The sequence below is a fragment of the Desmodus rotundus genome, chromosome 12 (assembly GCF_022682495.2).
Source record: "Desmodus rotundus isolate HL8 chromosome 12, HLdesRot8A.1, whole genome shotgun sequence".
Lineage (NCBI taxonomy): Eukaryota > Metazoa > Chordata > Mammalia > Chiroptera > Phyllostomidae > Desmodus > Desmodus rotundus.
This window is the reverse complement of record NC_071398.1, coordinates 71057273-71076914: the sequence shown is the minus strand read 5'-3', so window position 1 is coordinate 71076914 and position 19642 is coordinate 71057273. Positions and strand designations below refer to the sequence as shown.

Genomic DNA, 19642 nt, shown 5'->3' with positions numbered 1-19642 from the left:
GGGTCCCCTAAGGTTGGGGGCGGGGAGATGGTAGAGGACCCAGGGCTGGGTGGTCAGAGCATGTGATGACAGTGCCAGGGAATCAAGAATGCAAACACATCTATCTGGAAAGTAACTTTCCACTCACCGCCTTCACCCCCAGTGCATTTTTTCTTGCTTCTAATCTGATCTTGGTATTTATGGAGATGATAAACAGATCACGCCCTCTGAGGATGGAGCCGGGGAGACCCCACTGCCCTTTTGATCTCATTACTCTGTGTCTTGTCAGCAGATCTGCCGCCCTGCTGCTCATTTAGGCTTGGGGCTAATCATATTAATTGAAGTATTAAACATTCACCAAAATGAATTATAATGAACTCCCCTCACTCCTCCTCCCAGTCAGCAACTGGGGAGTCAGCTGCCGGCAGCATGATGCCTCCAATCCTTCTCTTAGTTTGTGGTCAGATGGAAGATTTCAGTCTGAGAGGAGAAGTAGGGTTTAGGGGAGAAGAGGTGGGCACTCTCATCAGGCCCTCTTTGCTGGATGACTGTGGGCACATTTCTGTTTTCCTTCAGGCCATGAGGGAGGGGAGCCCTGTGAGGTAAAGAGTAGGGGAACCCCCAATGACTCAGAGGCTCATTCTGGGGAGTTGCTCTCCAGGAGGAAGTGAGGCTTCAAAGCCCTAGTTCCCCCAAGGTACTTTCTCCATCCACTGTCTTCAGGCTCACCCTCTTTCTTTCTCCTCTGCACTCAGTGCTAAGCTGCCCTCCACAAAAAAAATTATTTAAAAAAATTGAATTTATTTCGGTGACATTGGCTCACAAAAAAGATTATTGATTTTATAAAGGGAGAACTCACGCCTCATTTTAGATTTTTAGGAAATGAGAAATGCTGAATAATTGGGATATTTTTCAAAAAGGGCATAATGTAGTGGTGGTATGTGTGGGCAGAGTGGCTAGTCACCGAATACTTGCTGCCCTCACTGACTGAGAACAGAGCGAAGACTTCTGCAGCGCAGAGTACAAAGAATTGGTAACATAACTTTCTTTCCCTCAGATGGAGAGGTAGACAGGAGGCCGACACAGTGCGCAGTGGTGAGGACTGGGATGTCGTGAGGAATTGAAAATAGCCTCTCTCACTTACATGCACAGGAATCTGGGATTTGGGCACTAGGAAGTGACCCGTCAAGAAAGGCTTCAGTGATTTTCAAAGCACAAGAAAATCACAGACCAGCAGAAGGGGGGTGTTAATTATTTTTTGTATGGAGGCGGGGAATGGAGAGAATGGTGCAGGGGTAGATTGGCTGGGCCAGCCCAGCACTGTCTAATATAATGTAAGCCAGATATGTAATTAAAAAATTTCTACTAGCCACATTAAAAAAATAAGAACAAGTAAAATTACTTTTAATAATATATTTTATTTAACTGATATATCCAAAATATTATTCAACATGTTTCTATGACATATCTAAGATATTCAACATGTAATCAGTATGAAGACTCTTAATGAGGTACATTACATTGTTTTTGTACTAAGTCTTCAAGTCTAGTGTATATTTTACACTTACAGCAACATTTCAAGTGTTCAGTAGGCACAAGTAGCTGGTGGCGACCACACTCACTGGGTCGTGCAGCTCTGGAGGCTCCACCACCAACTTCTCTGGGGGACAGAGGAGTGGGGAGAGGCAGATCTTGGCCAACAGGAACTGTCACCTCTGATTAATCTCTGCTCCTGCCTGAAAAAAAAAAATCATTTCTGACAGATGGCAGCTTATCTACCTCTCACTCTATTAACTCTCCTAAAAACCACAAACAACCAAAATGGTTACTAACCAATGGAAGGGGTTCTTGGGAAGAGGCCTGTAGCCCACTACCTAATCTGTCTCTTCTGGGTTTTTCCTGGCTTGGGAACTACCAACATTTTTACTTCTTTTCCTTAGTCTTTGCCAAGAAGGATAGAGGCAACCAACCTTTGAGAGGTTCCTCCAAGGCCATGGGCGAATGCAGGGCTTTTTTTCTCAGGCTTTTTCCTTGCTTTGTGGGCGGTTATTCCCAAATCTGAAAAGGCAGCCTCCCTTTTCAGTTCACTTTGCAGGCAGGCTGGCTGGCTGGCTGCTGGCTGGCAGAAGACCTCTGCTGGGCATGACCCCTGGGGGTGTAGAACCTCAGCGCCCACATACAAGAGATGACAGGCTCCTCCCCATTCCAGGCCTCTGTTATTTCAGCTCTCTGCTTTATCGTTCACTTCCCTTCTTAAGTAGATACTAGAAGAACACATCTTGAAGATCGACTGCCTTTCTCCACTCCAACTGAATTGGGAATGGGGGAAATAATTTAGAATTTATGAGGATCAGGTTAATCTACACAAGAAAGTCAGTCCAAGAGGGGAGACTTCTGGCAAGTTGTTTCCCCACGTCTTTTCCAGCATTTTTACTCTGAGACCGTTTATTCCTTTGCAGAAATCAGTTCCCTCCATCCTGTGGGGTGCTTTCATGTTGTTTTAAGAATCCTACAGTTCGGTATTAAGGGTCTACAGGACAGAGGAAGGGTTTGGCTTCTGGGTGGGCGGTAAGAGAAGAAGCCTGGATCCTCTTTCCCTACTACTAGCCTTCATCCAGCTTCGCCCAAGAGAGGGTCAGGAACCAGATTCTGCCTTAGGAATTCCTTTCCAGTTTTGCTCTAGAGCTAAGAAAAAAAACTATTTGAGGTTGGGTGAAGTCAAGAAAAAGGGCTCATTGCGTATACAGTCAAGCCGGGAAATCAGTCACCAAATCTGGGGAAAACCTAACCCTCCAGCGCTCACTCAGTTTCCGAGCCACCCCACACTGCTGCGCTCTGCCTGCTCTGGGAGCTGGAGAGGGCCGGGCTTGGGGGCGGGGTGGGGCCGGGGGCGGGGCCTCACCCGCGCGGCCCGTCGCCTTGACGACCGCAACAAGATGGCGATGCAGCCGGGTGGGCTGCTGGCGCCGGACCCTGGGGCGCTGAGCCCGGCGCAGTTGGAGCAGCTGCGCAACTTCAAGGTGGGTGCGCCCCGCCCTCGCCTCCACCTAAGTGCAGCTCTCCTAGGATAAGGACCCAGACAGGGAGGAGGACCCCGAGAGGGGACCCTGTACCAGATTAAGGGGCAGAAGGCTGGCGGGGGGGACCCCGGTGAATCCCTTAAAGTGCAGGAAGAACTAAAACTAGGATCTGCACGAAGAAATGGACCAAGATTACTGCCGGATATGTAAATTTCGACACAAACCAGGAGTTCCGGACGATGGAGACCCGACCTTAGTTAAGTCTCCTAAGCTTGCGTAGGAGGCAGCATGGAGATGGATGTTGATTTCCAAGAAGGCAGGGCTTACATTTTCAAACATCCAGCGGAAAGACCCGGGTAAGGCGCACGTTGCTTCCCCAGTCCTTCACGCCTCCAGGGCTTCAACCCTGAAATCTGCCTCCTGATCGAGCGTGACGTTTTGCTCTTGTCCCCAGATTCAGACTCGGATTGCTAACGAAAAGTACCTAAGGGCCCACAAAGAAGTGGAGTTGCTCCTAAGTGATTTTTTCCGGTAGGTACTATTCCAGACTGGCCTTGAGCAACTAGTGGAAAAGTTTACCAAACCTGGGGATGGATGAGTGTGAGTGACTTCTTTCTTTTCGCTCTCCCCATTGCTTCCTCTACAAAATATCTGAACGTTACAAAATATCCTGAGGTTTGATTTTTCCAGCTCTGGGTTTGTGACACCCAGTGGTTTCTTGAGTTATCTCTAGAGGTTTCCTCCAGTTATCTCTAAATTTTCAAAAGTACTAATATTCATTCATTGTAGTTGTAAGGAAACCTATATACATTGTGACACTTGGAATAAGGAACTGGCATTGAGAAACTCAACGGGCAGCCATTGGGTATAAAATATTCTCCATCAGAGAAGCTTAACAAGCTCACTAGAACTTTAAACAAATTCAGATGTCTGGCCCTTCCCTACTTGAGAACATAGTTGTAGAAAGACTCCAAGAGTTGGGAGTCACTCTTCGGTAAGTCTTGGAGAAAAGACCATTTTCCAGGATATCCTGGTGCATGTTCTTTCCATCCCCCATGCTGCCTTTCCCTATGGCATGCGTTTGATAGAAAAGTCTCACGGCACGAAAGACAAAGAATTGAGGGGGAAACATCATGGAGCAGCGATGGGTGAAAATAATAGAGCTACCTCAAATACTGTTCGGCTATAGACACACAGGCAAGGTTTAAATCGTAATAATGGCTTTCGTTTGCAGGCACTGTGTTGGTTTCCTGCATCAGAAGTTATCACACAGCGTTGCAATTGCATTGTCCACCTTCTGTTTCTCTGCCTGGACTGAAGCTCTAAGCTGGTGGAAACTTTTTGAGTCCCCAGTGCCCACACAGTGATGGCATCTTGGTACACTTTTGCTGATCCTCCCAGCGACTGTACAAAAGATAGTATATTATCACTTCCATTTTACAGGCTTTTTATTTAAGGTCTGAGAAGTGAAGTGCCTTCTTCGAGTTGCTGAACCAGGACCCAAACTCCTGTTCTTTTCACTGTGTTTTCTTGTAAGAACATGGAGCTGGGAGGCCAGACATGGGGCTCTCCTTTCTCTCTCAAAAGCACACCTGGAGAGGTGTCTTTCTTTCTCAGGCCTCTTTGTTTTTCCTGGATTTCACCATTCTTTAAATTTTGGCCCTTTCTCCAAGTGGCCGCAGGTTCTCAGAGGGCAGGAGGGGAGAGAGAAAGGGCAAATTGAAACCTGTTTGTGAAGGTTGGTTTTATTTGGGCCACTGGTAAAGCCTGGGCAAAAGGTAGGTTAGGGGGTCCTCTGCCAATGTCAGCCCTGGGGATCAGGCCGTCAGTTTTTGTACCTTTTCTTCTAAAGGGAAATACGGATGACATCCTTCCTATCCTGGGGAGCTTGCAATCAGAACTAGGAATGATTCCAGCGGGGGAGCTTGGAGATAGAGGTTAAAAGCCCGAACTAAATCATCATTTGTGTTGTCCACAAAAGGATTAGAATCCTTTGGGGTGGTGAAGAGGGTGTTTTTTCAGTCACATGTCAGGGATGGCCCTACTTCTGTTCCAGAAACAGTTTCCAAGAGCTGGACGTCTGCATCCGGCTGCAGAGGGACAGCCCCAGGCATCTTCCCTTTCCTTCCTTATCATCCCCCCTCCCCAGGACAGCAGGCTTTTCCTTTTGCAGGCCCTGAAGCTCCCCTACCTGAAATCCTTCTGGCCCCTTTTAGCCCTTTCTCTTCCTGGGGTGGAGGTGGGAGAGGGAGAGGAAGTGTTTGAAGGTCAGTTTGCTTTTGTTTGTTTGACGTTAGTATTACTTCCTTTGGGTGGTGCCAGGATGAACCAGAATCAGCACCTTGTCTGGACTGGATGCTTCAGATTGTCGTTCGTGTGAAAAAGAGGGAGGGAGAAGAGGGGACACAATCCTGGGCAGCACACCTGTCCTCACCTGTTGTGCAGGTCTCTGCTCTAGGCTCACTCCAAGCCACCGGAGACTCTGAACTGTTTTTGTTGGGAAGCAAGCCCCCCAAGTTGGGTTTTCTGATCCTAGTGATTTATGGCCGCTCGGCCACAGCCCTCCAGCCTGTACTAATACAGTGTACAGAACTCTTGGTACCTTGAATTTTGAACCTACAAAACGGCAAGAGGAGGGATCTTTCTTACTTTAGGCACCCAGAGAGGTCAGATTTTAGGCTGGAGCTATGATAGCAAAAGCGTGAAATTTTAGAAAGGTTTTATTAAATGTTTTTGTAAATACCCAGGCAGATGAATCCTCCCCAACACGGCACTGATCATAGCTTTCCTTGGCTGGAAAAATCTTCAGTGGATCTACACCGTTGCTTTTCTTTTTTTAAGCATTCTGTTGAAATACAAAGCACAGAAAGGTGGCACATCCTAAACTGGATGAACTTTCACAAGTGACTACGCATGTGGCAGTAACACCCAGAGCAAGGAATAGAACCTGACTAGCACCTCAGGCCCTTTGTGGCCCCTCCTAGTAAAAAATTATCTGATTTTTCCCTTGTTTAGAAGCAAGCCCCAGGACAGGTGGCCAGCACCCCGACTTCTAGTAGTGCAGCTGTATTTCGCCTTGAAGTAAATGGATTTCTGCAGCCTGTACTCTCTGGTGTCTGGCTGCTTTTGCCCAACGGCATCTTGTAGATCCCCATTCTCTCTTCCGTATTGCATTCCACTGTGGGCCTAGGCCAGTCTGTATGCATTGCCTTTGTCTTTTGAATTGGGTATAAATGTCTCTCCTTGGCCTTCATGGCGCCCATTATAGAGCCTCCTTCACTTCCTGCTACTCCCTTCTTGTGCCGCCTACTCCAGCCAGACCGAACCTCCCTGATCACTCCACTGACCTCTTGCAGGGACATGGCCACTCCTTGAGTGACCCAGTACCTATCCTTGGGGAGTTCACCATCTGTAGAACACAAGACTGTTTCATTTCTGGGTTTTTGCTCTTGGGGCTTCCCTGGGTCTGGAATGCTCTTGTCCCTCAGCCCTTGTCCTGCACCACATCCCGTGTGCACCTCGAGGGTCTTCTCAGGTGGCACTGCTCTGTGGAGATTTTTGGGGTCCCGGTCTCAGTAACCTTTCTCTCTCTCTCTCTGATCTCTGAGCACACTAATACCGGCTCTTGTAGCACTTCCTGGAGGTGGCCTTTTTGGACATTGGGGAATTTACCCATTCCCTTTTACTTGATTGTAATTTCTTTGAGGTGGGGCCTCAGTTTATATTTAAAAATATATCAGTCTCTTATGTCCTGGCTAGGTGACTCAGTTGTCCCATACACAAAAGGTTGCGGGTTCGATTCCTGGTCAGGACACATACCTAGGTTGTGGGTTTGATCCCTGGTTGGACTGCGAGCAGGTGGCAACCAATCAAATGTTTCTCTCTTTCTCTCTAAAATCAGTAAATATATCCTCAGGTAAAGATTTTTAAAAATGTGTGTGTGTGTGTGTGTGTGTGTATACACACCAATCTCTTATCTAGTGCAGTTACTTACACATAGTGTGTGCTCACTAATTCTCAAATTGAATTGAGGGAGAAGAAGGGAAGCAAAATTCTTAATGCTTGAGGGGCAGGGGCTCTCTGGGCCAGCAAGGCCATCTGGGCTGGAGAGGCCGGGCAGCCATGGCCATGAGGACTTGGGGGAGAACACTGGCCTTGGAATCAGAAAACATGGGCACGTCTCCTTTACTTACTCACTTTGGGAATTTGGGCAAATGATTAACCTTTTGAAGGCTTGGTTTATTTATATGTAAAATGGCACAGTCATTCACCAGTTGTTGCTAATTGAGATGGTGTTTGTGAACGTATTTTATGAACCATGAAACTCTCTACGAGCTAAGGCGTTTTTGACTCCCAGCGGCACTGGGGCTGCGGGTGCTGTCGTAGGGTCTGTCTGCGGGACTGGAGGGCCGGCCACCAACCCTCTTAAGTTCACCTTTTCAGCTTTGTTTTGTTGTATTTCTAGTCCCACCCCCTGTGGAAATTCATGGTTAAACTTACTCAGAAGGTTGTGGGGTTGCGTATCTATCGCACCACCCCTCGAGGATGAGGCCGCGTGCTCTTCATCTTTGCTGCCCACCCCTGGCGAGGTCTCTGATTTTGTGAATGTGTTTGTTGAACACATGACAAGCTTCCTTCGGCTTCAGCGCAACAGCTCTGAAAGTCCCAGACCCGCGGCCACGGCCTGCCTTAAAGCCTGCTTTGCATCCTGTCCTTATCCCTTAATGTCTTTCAGAGAAATGTTCCTGAAGAGGCCAGACAACATCCGAGAATTCGCTGCAGGTGAGTAAGGCAGTGTCCTTTGCGCGTGTTTGGTAAACCAGCACAAGGAGTAGTATTGGGAATTTAGCCTTGACAAGCTGGGATTCTCCTCACATTCTGGGGTATGCCTTCACCCTGTGTCCCCCAAGGGAACTTTCTCTAGAAGGCTATTTTGTCCGTTGTCATTTCCTCAAAACAAGGACAGATAAGAAATGAGGCAGAACTTCCGCATGGTGAGGGTTAAGAATTCTGAGTTTCCCCAAACTCTTTCCCTGGGGATCTGGAAGCAGGCCCTCCACCCTGGATACACATCAGAATCACCTGGGGAGCTTTTAAAATACTGAGGCCCAGGCCCACCCTAGAGATTTTTATTTAATTAGTCTGGGGCAGGGCTTGGCCTCCACAGTTTTAAAGGCTCCCTGGGTGACTCTAATGGGCTCCGCTGCCCGGAGATGGCTTAAGGTCAATGGCATTTAGAGGGAAGAGAAGGGGCTGGATGATTTCCTGGGTCCTGTTAGCCCTTGGAAGTTGGTTACGACCTCAAACCATTTCTAACTGAATCCAAGAGTGTTTCTGCTGCCACAGCAGATGCTGTCTCTGATTTACATTATGCTGGGTGTATAAAAACCCTCTTCTGTCGTCATTCTCCTAGAGCCTGGCTCTCCTCTGAGAGGATATTTTCAGGGAGGGAGTGATATCTCAGAGGCAAGAGTTGGCAAGCTGAGTTGAGACGAGAATAACACTTGGCATTTATTTGGGTCCCAAGATGGGCTGGGAGCAGAAAACCCAGAGGCTCCCTCAGCCCTCTGATGGCTCCCTGTGCGTCAGCAAGCTGTGGGACGCCAGTATGGAGGGGCAGGAGCCCTCCTGTGTAAGCTCTTCTCTGGCTCGCTGGAGCTGGCAGGCTCAGACTGCTGGGGGAGGGGAATAGTAGGGGGGCAGTGATCACAGGATTCGCTGTGACATCTCATATGAGGTGGTAAAGTGGGGCCACCAGTAACATTTCTGCAAAGACCAAGCCAACCTAACTTTTTAGCCGAGTACCTGCCTCCCCACCCTTCCCGCCCCCTCAGTCTTTGTCCCTTAGGTTTAGATGATTTCTTCTTTTTGATTCTTATCCCAGACTACTTCACGGATCCAAGACTTCCCAACAAGATTCACAAGCAGCTAATTAAGGAGAAGAAAGCGGCTTAATTAGCAAAATCATGATGCTCTGCTGTTGAAAGAGACCAGAAAGCATCCAGCCTGGGGGTGGGTGCTAACCTCACTTGGAGACAGACGTTCCTTTACTCCTGTGAATTCAGCACTGGCTTCTGGGCCCAGGGTGTGAAGGAAAGCAAAGAGAAGAGTTCATGCAAGTGTTTAGTTTTCTTGACACTATTCTGGGGACTAGGGACTGTGAAGAGAGGCCCAGGGTTTGTCTAGTGTGTCCATGGCAGGAAGAGACATTTGTCTTCTTAATCTGAAGAAATGGATGAAGGGAACAGAGATGGGAGTAGTTAGGGGAAAGAGAGTGATACGGAGACAGGGGCGGGGCCTGCTAGTGTCAAGACCTTGCTCTCCGACTGCTCCTGCCTACTCCGCCTTTTCCTGTGTCCTCCGTGGTAAGGGCAGACAGGGCTTCTGGAAAGGGTGAGAGCGCTTTCCCTCACTGCCCCGTGGATTGGGCACTTCCTGCTCCCCTCCCCTTCAAACCAGGCTAGGCCATTGGGGCCATCCCGCATTTTACAGGCAGGATGATTTCTGAAATGATTTTGATGGCTGGGATTTTTTTCTCTTTTTAATGTGAGGTGGGAAAAAGCCACACTCCTGATTTAGCAGAACCATTTCTGTTTTGCAGGGTCATCTGGAAGTGAGAGAGTCCTGTTGTTATCAGTGTGGGTTTTCAAGCTGCCTTGGGCTCTGTCTGCTTTGCAAAGGCTTTTAAAGATACTCATTAAAAACAGACCTTCCTGATCTCTCTGCTTTATCTCACTCAGAAGGAGAAAGACAGCCCTCGTGGGAAGGCCGCTCTGCCCCTAGTTTGACCTGGTAGGCGGTGGGCCTGTTCCTCTCAGTGGCAGCTCATGGGCCACTCAGTTAGGTCAGGTGGATGTTTCCACATGGGCCTCAATACGTGTACTCCCCACCTCTCAGGCCACCCACTGCAGAGCCAAGACTGGAAGAAAGAACAGCGGTGGGGACCCTGAGGACCACAGCTGGCCGTGGTGGTCCCGAAACAGTCCACCTTGCAACAGTGGCTTTTGATTTTTCCTTATCTTATGTTCTGGGTATACAGGTGATGATTAACTTATTAAGATAGAAACAAGAGGAATTGGGCTGGAAGGACAGCAGAAGACAATGAGATTGGACATAGAAAACCATTCAGGATCAATGAATACTGTGAAGTATGAGCCTAACAGGTGACTCAAAGAGGTGGTAGGCTTCGTTCTTGAGGATTTTTAGAAACAAGCCACCCATCCATCTGGTTTTCAGCCAAGAGGCACGGGAATGGACCAGTTGGTCTTAGGAAGTCCTCTTCAGGCCAGGAGGCATGGATGTGGCCCCTTTATGTCTTGCCTGGCCTCCACTACCCACTGGCTCCACTGTGTGAAGGACCTGTCATCTGTGTGTCACTTGTCAACATCACCATGGCAACAGAAGCATAGCGAAAGCAGAGACTGCATTTACCTTATCTCTGTCTGTTTTGTTCTCAGCTGCAGTAGAAAGGGCAACAAATTAGGGCATTTAGAGAACTAAAAACTACACATAATAAGCTTTGGAGTACAAACCTGAGGCATTATTTTAAGTGCTTTCAGAATCATACATCAGTAGCTATGGCTCTGTTTCAAAAATCCTAATGAAGTCTTCAGCCGAAATCATCCACCGAGGGCCTCTGACGGGACTGTTTCATAGTAGACACTCTTGGGACCTTTCTTGGGAGAAGCAACCTGAACCAGTGTGGGGAGAGAGCAAAGTGTTTTTCAAGGTGTTTGAGTGCATGATTTAATACTGTGAGGGTACAATGGCTCCTGCTTTGGGGGCGGGAGTTCCTGGGAGACAGAAGAAATGCATTTCATTTAAAATGTATTTCATCACCTGGCTGGTGTGCTCGGTGGATTGAGCGTGGGCCTGCAAAACAAAGGGTCGCCAGTTGGATTCCCAGTCAGGGCACATGCCTGGGTTGCAGGCCAGGTCCCCAGTAGGGGGCGTGTGAGAGGTAACCACACACTGATGTTTCAATAAATAAATAAAGATCTTTTCAATAAAGATGTTATCAATAAATAAAGATCTTTTTTTTAAAGATTTTATTTACTTATTTTTAGAGAGAGGGAAGGAAGGGAGAAAGAGAGGGAGAGAAACATCAGTGTGTAGTTGCCTCTCACATACCCCCTACTGGGGACCTGGCCTGCAACCCAGGCATGTGCCCTGACTGGGAATCCAACTGGCGACCCTTTGGTTCTCAGGCCCGCACTGAATCCACTGAGCCACACCAGCCAGGGCAGTAAATAAAATCTTTAAAAATATATCTGTTTCATCATGTGTGGAATCTAATGAACAAACTGAACTAACAAGGAAAACAGAGACAGGCTCATAGATGGAGAGCAGGATGACAGCCAGTAGAAGCGGGGAGGTTAGGGGGTGGAGGGATGGAGCAAAAAGGAGAAAGGACTCATGGACATGGACAGCAGTGTGATGATTGCTGGGGGGAGGGCACAGGGGTACTAAATGGTAATGGAAAAAATATAAAGATTAGATTAAAAAATAAAATATACTTCAAAGCCCTCCTGAGTAAAGAGCGCATTTAGCAGCAGTCATCGTGTATCTGCTTTGTGTGAGGCAGTGTGCTGGGTTCCAGGAGTGAGGCAGAGAGGTCCACGCAGTGGTTTATGGTCTGGGAGATGGACTGCTTTCCCCCCCAAACCTTAACTGTCTACATATCTCACCTTTTAGACTGACCGCTCCATCAGGGCAGTTTAAATTCAAAAATCAGACTTGGCCACAATTAAAGTCCTGACTCCTAGCACAGTGTCTGGAATATGGCAAGCTCTCGGTATGCATTCGTGGGGAGAATGAGTGGTTGTGTAATTGAGCACTCACATTTTATTTGCTGCTTTGAAGACAATTATATACCTGTGATGGAAGTAGATACATAATGCAGGAAAATATAGAAGAAAGAACACCAGGTGTGCCTGAAGGAGTAAAGGAAGGCTCATGGAAACTGGCATGTGATGGGTAAGAAAGGATTTGCCAGGCAGATACAGGGGGAGATATGGGGCAGTCAGGGTACCCCAGTGCTTCCCTTCTGCTGAGCAGGAGTCAGGAATTTAATTGTCCTGTTTGTCGCCTGTTCATCTTCACTACCCCTTATTTCCTTGCTTATAGAACACCAATTTTGCTGAGGACAGCAGTGGGCCCTATCCCAAGTGGTGGATTCTATTTATCTAAGCCAATCACAGCAATCACGTTCCCCAGTTGCCCAGCTTCCCTTGCAGCTAGGGGAAGCCATATTTCCATGAGCTAGCTACGGGTAAGTGTGCTGGGGGTTCCTAGGAAAGCTTTTGCTTTTATAACAAAAATACAGGAAGGGGTTGTAACAGATTAAGCTGATGTAGCCCTCCCTTTTCTTCTCTTTCTCCCTGACTTGAACCTGAATGTGAGGTTGAGCTGAGCAATCATCTAAGGCCATGAGACAACAAGCAGGAGGGTGAGAACCAGTCCTCAGAAGTGGTGGAGAGGGAAGAGCAGAAGGCTCTGAGACCCCAACAGCATCTGTGAGCACCTGGACAGCCCAGCAGTCACCTGCCTTCAGACCTCTTGGAAACGAAGCTCTAATTTGTTTTGAAATCAGATCGGAGTTTAAATTCTGACCCGCCACTTACTAGCTAGATGTGTGGTCTTGGCCAAGCCACTAAACTTCCTTGAGCATTGAGTTGGATTAGGGATGGAGAATGGATGGGGCCTAGCATGTGGGAGTGTTCACTAGGGGTGTGTCCTCTGGGGGTGTGTAAAATGCAAAAGTGGGCGTGGTGGGAGACAAAGTGGGGACAAATCACAAAGGGCACTGTATATTAGGCAAACAAGTTTTGTTTTTCATCATATAGTCAATGCACAGCCAGCAAAGAATTTCAAGCCAAGGGGAATTGATGAAAACTTTGTATTTACAAAGTGTCATACTGTGGAAGACTAGTTAGAGAAAACCGAGGTTAGAATAGAAAGTCCTGTTCAAAGACAATTGCCATAGTCTAGGCCACCATCATTTCTACCTACATCACTCATGTCTGAGCTGGTCTCTTTGCTGACTCTTGTCCCCACTATGTAAGTTGAGAATATATTTAGCTGCAGGTAACAGAAACCCCAATTTATAGTGCCTTATGCAAATAGGGGGTTCTTTTTCTCACCTAATGAAACCATTGGCAGTAAACAAGATTCACATGTTTAATGATGTAGACCGGTACCTAGACCAGCCTTCTGTCTTTTCACTGCCAGCCTGTGTGGCCTTACAGTTCCGGGAGGGCCTCTGCACGCCCAGGGGCCATTTCTGTCCTCCCCGTGGGAAGAAGGAAGGAGAGCCACACCAGCTGAGTCTGTCCCCCTTTATCAGGAAAGAAAAGGTTTCTGAAAATCCTCCCTACCTATGTCTCACAGGGTCCTATGGTTTGCCCCAAGTGCAACCGAGACCAGGGAAGGGAACTTTTAACTCCTCTAGCTTTTAGAGCAAAAGATGGCAAGAGAAAAGAAGAGTAGGAACAGCTAAGTCAGCCCCCAAGCAGTGTCTGCCCACCGGCATCTCTGACTCATTCTCCATGTTAGAGTTAGAGCCAGAACGATGTTTTAAGAAACCTAAATCAGAGTATGTCACTCTTCTGCTCACCCCTTCAGCAGCCTGTCATCCACTCAGAATAAAACCCAGACGACTTTCCAGGGGCTACTAAGTTTTGTGAGACCTCCTCCACCTCTCTGACTTTATCTGTCTTCCCCCACCCCACGCTGCATCCAGCCACACCCGTCTTTTCTGTTTTCCTCCAAACAGGCTGAAGCCATTCCCACTTTAAGGTCTTTGAACTCTGCCTGGATTTCTCTTGCCCCAATCTTCACAGGGCTGTCAGTCCCAGCTGGGGTGCTCTACACGGCAAGGAAGAGAAAACTGCTAAGAGTAGGACTCTGTTAGGCAGATTGGGTTTGCCTTCCTCACACAGCAAGTGTGGAGGTGGTGGCTGCTGGTGTTTGTTCAGCACCGGCCTCTCTTCAGTTTCCTCGCTCTCCTTTATGGTCATGGAGGGGCAGGAGAACCAGAAAGGGACTCTGCCAGTTCTTGTTCTTTTCTGGAAAGCAGAAGCTTCCCTCTCCCAACTTTCACTAACATCTCATTGGCCAGAGCTGTGTACAAGGCCCCTCCCTCCTTAAGGGAGGCTGGGAAATTGAGTAGTTAACCAACCAACAGTATCCTAGGTAGCTTCCTGTCACTTTTTCCGAGAGTCTTTACCTGGGGAGCCAGCTGAAGTAACTGTCCCCAGACATTTTTAAAGTATTTAATTAAACTCCCCCCCCGCATTCTCTATCATATCACTCTGTTTTGTTTTACCCAACAGTGTCCGATATTGTCGTGTGTGTTCGTTTTCTCATCATTGCCTGTGGCTCCAAGAATGTGAGCTCCAGCGAGAGCAGGTCTCCTCAGGCTTGTTCACTCCCAGGCCAGCCGGCAGTAAGGACTGCCTGGTTCTCACTGCTCTAGGAGGGGAAGGAAGGGCAGCATCTGGAAAGCAAGGCACTCTCCTCCTAGCTGGGCAGGCCTCTGCTGCCCTCTCCTGGGCACGGCCACAGAATTGGATACAACACCTGGAGAGTGCCTGTGTGAAGAGCCAGCAGGAAGAAGAGAAACAGGGCTAAGAGTGGGAAAACATTCAGAAATTTACAGATTCCTGTAATAGTAAGTTTCTTCACAAGTTACCAAATTCAGGGCCTTATCTCTGGCCAGTGCTGCTTTATGAGCTCCTTAGATGTCCCCTTCTCAAGAGTGTTGGAAGAAACCTCAGAAGGTGGACTATTCATTCACTCGTTTACTCATTCACTTATTTGCTCATTTATTCAACAACTATTAGGGCACATTGTGTACTCAGAATGCAAAGTTTTGGGAATAAAACACATTGTTTCCTCAAGGAGTGAAGACGAATACATACGTAATTATAACAGTTTCAAAAGTGGAATGGTAAGAAACAACCAAGCCATTATGGGCATACAGAGGAAGGGCACTTGACTGGCACTGTGGTGGTGGGGCGGGGACAGGACAAGAAGGTGGCTGTAACAGGGGCCCCCACATGGGAACTGAATGTTAACGGTTGAATTGGAATTATAGGCACCAAGTTACCTTCTAATATAATAGCTCCCCATTATTAAATCTGAACGGCAATTCTTTTTCCTCCAAGGAAATTCTTTCTGATGTCTTCTCTCACTTTGACTTTCGTGTTTAACAGTCTCTTAGGGCCTTGACTTTCTTATCTGTAAAAGGGGGGTTGCTACTAGATATTACCTTTATACGTCCTGCACATGACTGAGCTCTAAGGATGCCGATGCTGGGTGTGTAAAAGCATCTCCCCGGGAGCAGGTTGGTGTGCATACACGAACGTGAAAACCCTAAAGTTTTTCACCATCCACAGGAAAATTCAGCTTGAATCCAAAAGAACCAAAGGTGCTTTGCATATGTCAGCCTTTCACTAAATGCTTGTTGAAAACAATGAACTCCCAGCATTCTTAAGCCACCCCTGTTGTTGCTGAGTTTACTTCTCTATAAAGGAGGAGAGCAGGTCCCTTGTGGAGTTGTGAGGGTTGTCTGAAGGGAGACAACCCCTGTCCCCTGCCCCTGTCCCTCGGAGTCCTCCCGGTTGCAGATGAAATGAGTCTGCCCAGACACAATCTGTCTGGGGGAAAAGGGGCTAGCGATTCCCTCTAGTGGACAATGCCCTGAGCCCTTCTCCGAAGTGGCTTTTATTGGCATCGGTATGTGCCGGGGTATACAGCATGCATGCATAGCTCATCAATCAAAGTCCAAAGGCTATAGTCATAGAAAACAGACACTATGTATAGATAACAATTGAAGAAACATAGAGATCTGCCTCAGGTCAGGGTCTGTTAGACATGCTGACGCCAGATGGTTGTTAAGGTGTGTTTCACTCCTTTTGCTTGGAACTTAAACGTCTGGTTTATATCAACAGAGCCATACAAAGCAAAGCAAGCTTCAAAGGGTACAATGCATTCTTCAGGCCTGATTTCCCGTGGGAACCCTCGATGTTAGTATCGGGTCATGCCTGCCTTCTGCATTCCTGGCTTTCTGGTCAAGTCTTACAGGCCTCTTTAAAGGCCTCGCTTGTGCGGGGCTACAGTCTCCAATACCACACAAAGTGGTTCCCAGCAGTTGTCATTACATATCTGGGCTCCATAATCATGTCTGGCCCATAGTAGGCTTTCTTAGATAGCAGCTATTATTTCAGTGAAGTATCGGGACCAATTTGACCTGGCACAAGGAATGGTCACTGAGGAGGTCATCACAAGCGTAGGCGTGATGGTGAAAAAGGTTTCCATGTTGGAGGTTAGGACTATTCAGTGTGAGACTGACAACTTAATACTTTCTCAAGAAAGCTCTCGTTAAGGCCCAGCACAATGGACAGAAGTCAAATTTCTGACCCCAGGCCACAGGTGGCATGGAATCTAAAGCAGATCCTTCTGGTCTCTGATTGCTAATTATGTTGAACATCTTTTCATGTGGTGTATTTTTAGAAAGATTTTATTTATTTCTAGAGAGGGGGGAAGGGAAGGAGAAAGAGAGGAAAAGAAATATTAATGTGTGGTTGCCTCTCGCTCATCTCTCACTGGGGACCTGGCCCACAACCCAGGTATGCACCCTGACTGGGAATCGAACCGGCGACCCTTCGGTTTGCAGCCCGTGCTCAATCCACTGAGCTGCACCAGCCATGGCAACATCTTTTCATGTTTATTTTCCCTCTTTATATCTTTTTTGGTGAAATTTATGCTCAAATCCTTTGCCCATTTTCAGATTGGATTGTAATTTTTCACTCTGAGTTTGAGAGTTCTTTTTTACACTGAAGAGAACGCTCTTTGTTGGATAGATACGTGGTTTGCAAATACTGTTTCCCAGTAGCTTGTCTTTTCATCCTTTTCACATAGGCTTCGAAGAGCAAAAGTTTTCAGTTTTGATGAGGTCCAAATTCTTCATTATTCCTTTTATGGATCATGCTTTTAGCGTCAAATTTAACAACTCTTTGACTATCATAGATCTTAATCAGATTTTCTCTTATTGAAGAAAATTTTAGTTTTACAGTTTACATTTAAGCCTGTGGTCACTTTGAGTTAATGTTTGTATAGGTGTTAGACTCAGGTTGAGTTTCATTTTTTGCCTATGGCTGTCCAATTGCTCTAATACCATTTGTTGAAAAGGCCATCGTTCCTCCATTGAATTGCTTTTGTGCCTTAGTCCAAAAGTAGCTGGGCATATTTGCGTGAGTGTGTTTCTGGGATCTCTGTTCTGTTGCACTGATCTATGTGTCCATTCCTTCATCTATGGTACACAGCATTGATTACTGTAGCTATACAAGAAGTCTTAAAATCAGGTAGACTGATTCCTCACACTCCGCTCTTTCTCAAGATTGTTTTAGCTAGTCTAGTTCCTTTACCTCCCATATATATTTTAGGACAATCTTGTCTATGTCTACATAAAAATTCTGGAATTTTGATAGTAATTACATTAAGCCTGTATGTCAGTTTGGGGAAGAAGTAACATCTTTACTACGTTGAATCTTTTGATCCATGAACAGAGTATGTCTCTCCATTTATTTAGATCTTTGATTGCTTTCATTAACATTGCGGGTTTCAGCATATAAATCCCATGTATATTTTGTTAAATTTATACCTGAGCACTTTTAAAAGAAATTGTAAACAGTATTGTATTTTTAATTTTGGTGTCCACATCGGGGGTGTGTGTGTGTGTGTGTGTGTGTGTGTGTATGAATTTATTCCTAGGAGTTTTTTTAAATATTCATTGAGATTTTCTACATAGACAATCATGTCATCTCTAAATGGGGACAGTTTTATTTTTTCTTCTCTGATCTGTATGCCTTTTACTTCCGTGTCTCGCTGTATTGTGCTGTCTAGAACTGCTAGCATTACGTTGAATACGGGAGGTGAGAGTAGATATACTGGCCTTGTTCCTGATCTGATGAGAAAAGCAGTCAGACCCTCACCATTAAGTATAATATTAACCACAGGCTTTTTTGTAGATGTTCTTGTCAAACTGAAGAAGTTTCCCTGTATTTATTTCTATTTTTTGAAATTAAAAAAATCATGAATGGGCATTGAGTTTTGTCAAATGATTCTTTGTATCAATTGACATGATCACGTGATTTTCTTCTTTAGAATGTTAATATGGTAGATTACCTGGGCTGATTTTTGAATATTGAACCAGACTTGCATCCCTGGAATATCCCACTTGGGCTTGGTGTGTAAATCTTTTTATACATTGCTAACACCTATTTGCTGAGACTCTGTTAAGGATTTTTGTGTTTATAGTTATGAGAGATACTGGTCTATACTTATCATTTTTGTACTGTTGCTGTTTTCAGGGTAATACTAGCCTTATAAAATGAATTGGGAGGTATTACCTCCTCTTCTTTTTTGTGGGAGAAATTATATAGAATTAGTGTTGATTCTTCTTTAAACATTTGACAGAATCTTCCAGAGAAACCATCTGGGCCTGGAGAGTTTTTTGGTGGAGGAGAAATAGGAGTTTTAAATTATTAATTCAATTTCCTTAATTGTTACAGGACTATTCAGATGACCTATTTCATACTGGGATAATTGTGATAATTTGTGTTTTTCAAGGATTTAGTCTGTTTTGTCTAAGTTGTCAAATTTATGTGTATAGAGTTCCTAGTATTCCCTTATCATCCTTTTGATATTTGCAAGGCCTCTAGTGATATGCTGTATTTCATTTCTGAGAGCTGTGTCTTTTGGGGGGCCTGTCTTGTACTGGTTTGTCAATTTCATTGATTTTTTTTCTCAAAAACCCAGCTCTTTGTTTATTGATTTTCTCTGTTGTTTTCTTTTATAAATTCCATTGGTTTCTATTCTTTTTCTTATCTTTATTATTTCGTTGCTCATGCTTGCTTTGAGTTTAGTTTGCTCTTCCTTTTCTAGGTTCTTGAGGTGGGACTTTATATGACTGATTTGAGACTTTTCCTCTTTTTTAATGTATTCAGTACTATAGTTTTCCCTCAGTACTGCTTTAGCTGTGTGCCACAAATTTTGAAATGTTGTTTTTTAAGTTTTTTCAGTTCAGTGTATTTAAACAAATTTTCCTTGAGACTTCCCCACTGAACCATGGATTGTTTGGAAGTGTGTTGTTTATTTTTGAAGTGTTGGCCAAAAAGTCTGTTATATTTTTTCTGTAAGATGGCTCTAGTAGCACTTAGTTGTCTTTAACTTCATTCAAAACAGTTTTGTCAGACTGTATTGTGACAGCTGTCATATCAGCATGCATTTGAAAAAAACATCAAAATTGGTAAATTTTTGGGCAGCCATTTTAATGTTGAAGATGAAAAAAATATGCAACATTTTCAGTGTATTATGCTTTATTATTTCAAGAAAGGTAAAAACACAACTGAAACTCAAAAAAGATTTCTGCATTCTATGGAGAAGGTGCTGTGACTGATTGAATGTGTCAAAAGTGGTCTGCGAAGTTTCTTGGTACTCTTGACATTTTGGCCAAATAATTCTTTGCTGTGGGGCTGTCTTATGCATTTGGAAGGTGTTTAGTAGCACCTCTGGCCTCTACCTACTCAAAGCCAATAGTGGGAGATAGCCAACATATTCCTGTGCCTGAGCCATATAAA

The 19642-nt window shown here is 45.7% G+C and overlaps 1 protein-coding gene across 4 annotated transcripts; it reads left to right on the top strand.

Annotated features, from left to right (window-relative positions):
• Nucleotides 1-2914: 2914 nt before the first annotated feature.
• On the top strand, nt 2915-11823 carry RIIAD1 (regulatory subunit of type II PKA R-subunit domain containing 1). Of its 4 annotated transcripts, none has more exons than XM_071219820.1 (5): nt 2915-2999; nt 3454-3530; nt 7735-7781; nt 8884-9114; nt 9601-11822. In XM_071219820.1, exons 1-4 carry the CDS (start codon nt 2916-2918, stop codon nt 8952-8954), a joined length of 279 nt encoding a protein of 92 aa, XP_071075921.1. In that variant the 5' UTR covers nt 2915; the 3' UTR covers nt 8955-9114; nt 9601-11822. The 4 variants fall into 4 exon arrangements, with proteins under 4 accessions (XP_071075921.1, XP_071075920.1, XP_071075919.1 ...); XM_071219819.1 differs by having other exon boundaries at nt 8884-9011; nt 9601-11180; XM_071219818.1 differs by lacking the exon at nt 9601-11822 and adding an exon at nt 4234-4531 and having other exon boundaries at nt 8884-8925.
• Nucleotides 11824-19642: the final 7819 nt, after the last annotated feature.

What these genes read in the sequence shown, in the direction of transcription:
- RIIAD1 (XM_053916066.2), top strand. Translation starts at nt 2,916, where the DNA reads ATGGCGATGCAGCCGGGTGGGCTGCTGGCGCCGGACCCTGGGGCGCTG. An exon ending in CTCCTAAGTGATTTTTTCCG is followed by an intron (nt 3,531 to 7,734) that starts GTAGGTACTATT and finishes AATGTCTTTCAG; the next exon opens with AGAAATGTTCCTGAAGAGGC. An exon ending in CATCCGAGAATTCGCTGCAG is followed by an intron (nt 7,782 to 9,600) that starts GTGAGTAAGGCA and finishes TCTGTTTTGCAG; the next exon opens with GGTCATCTGGAAGTGAGAGA.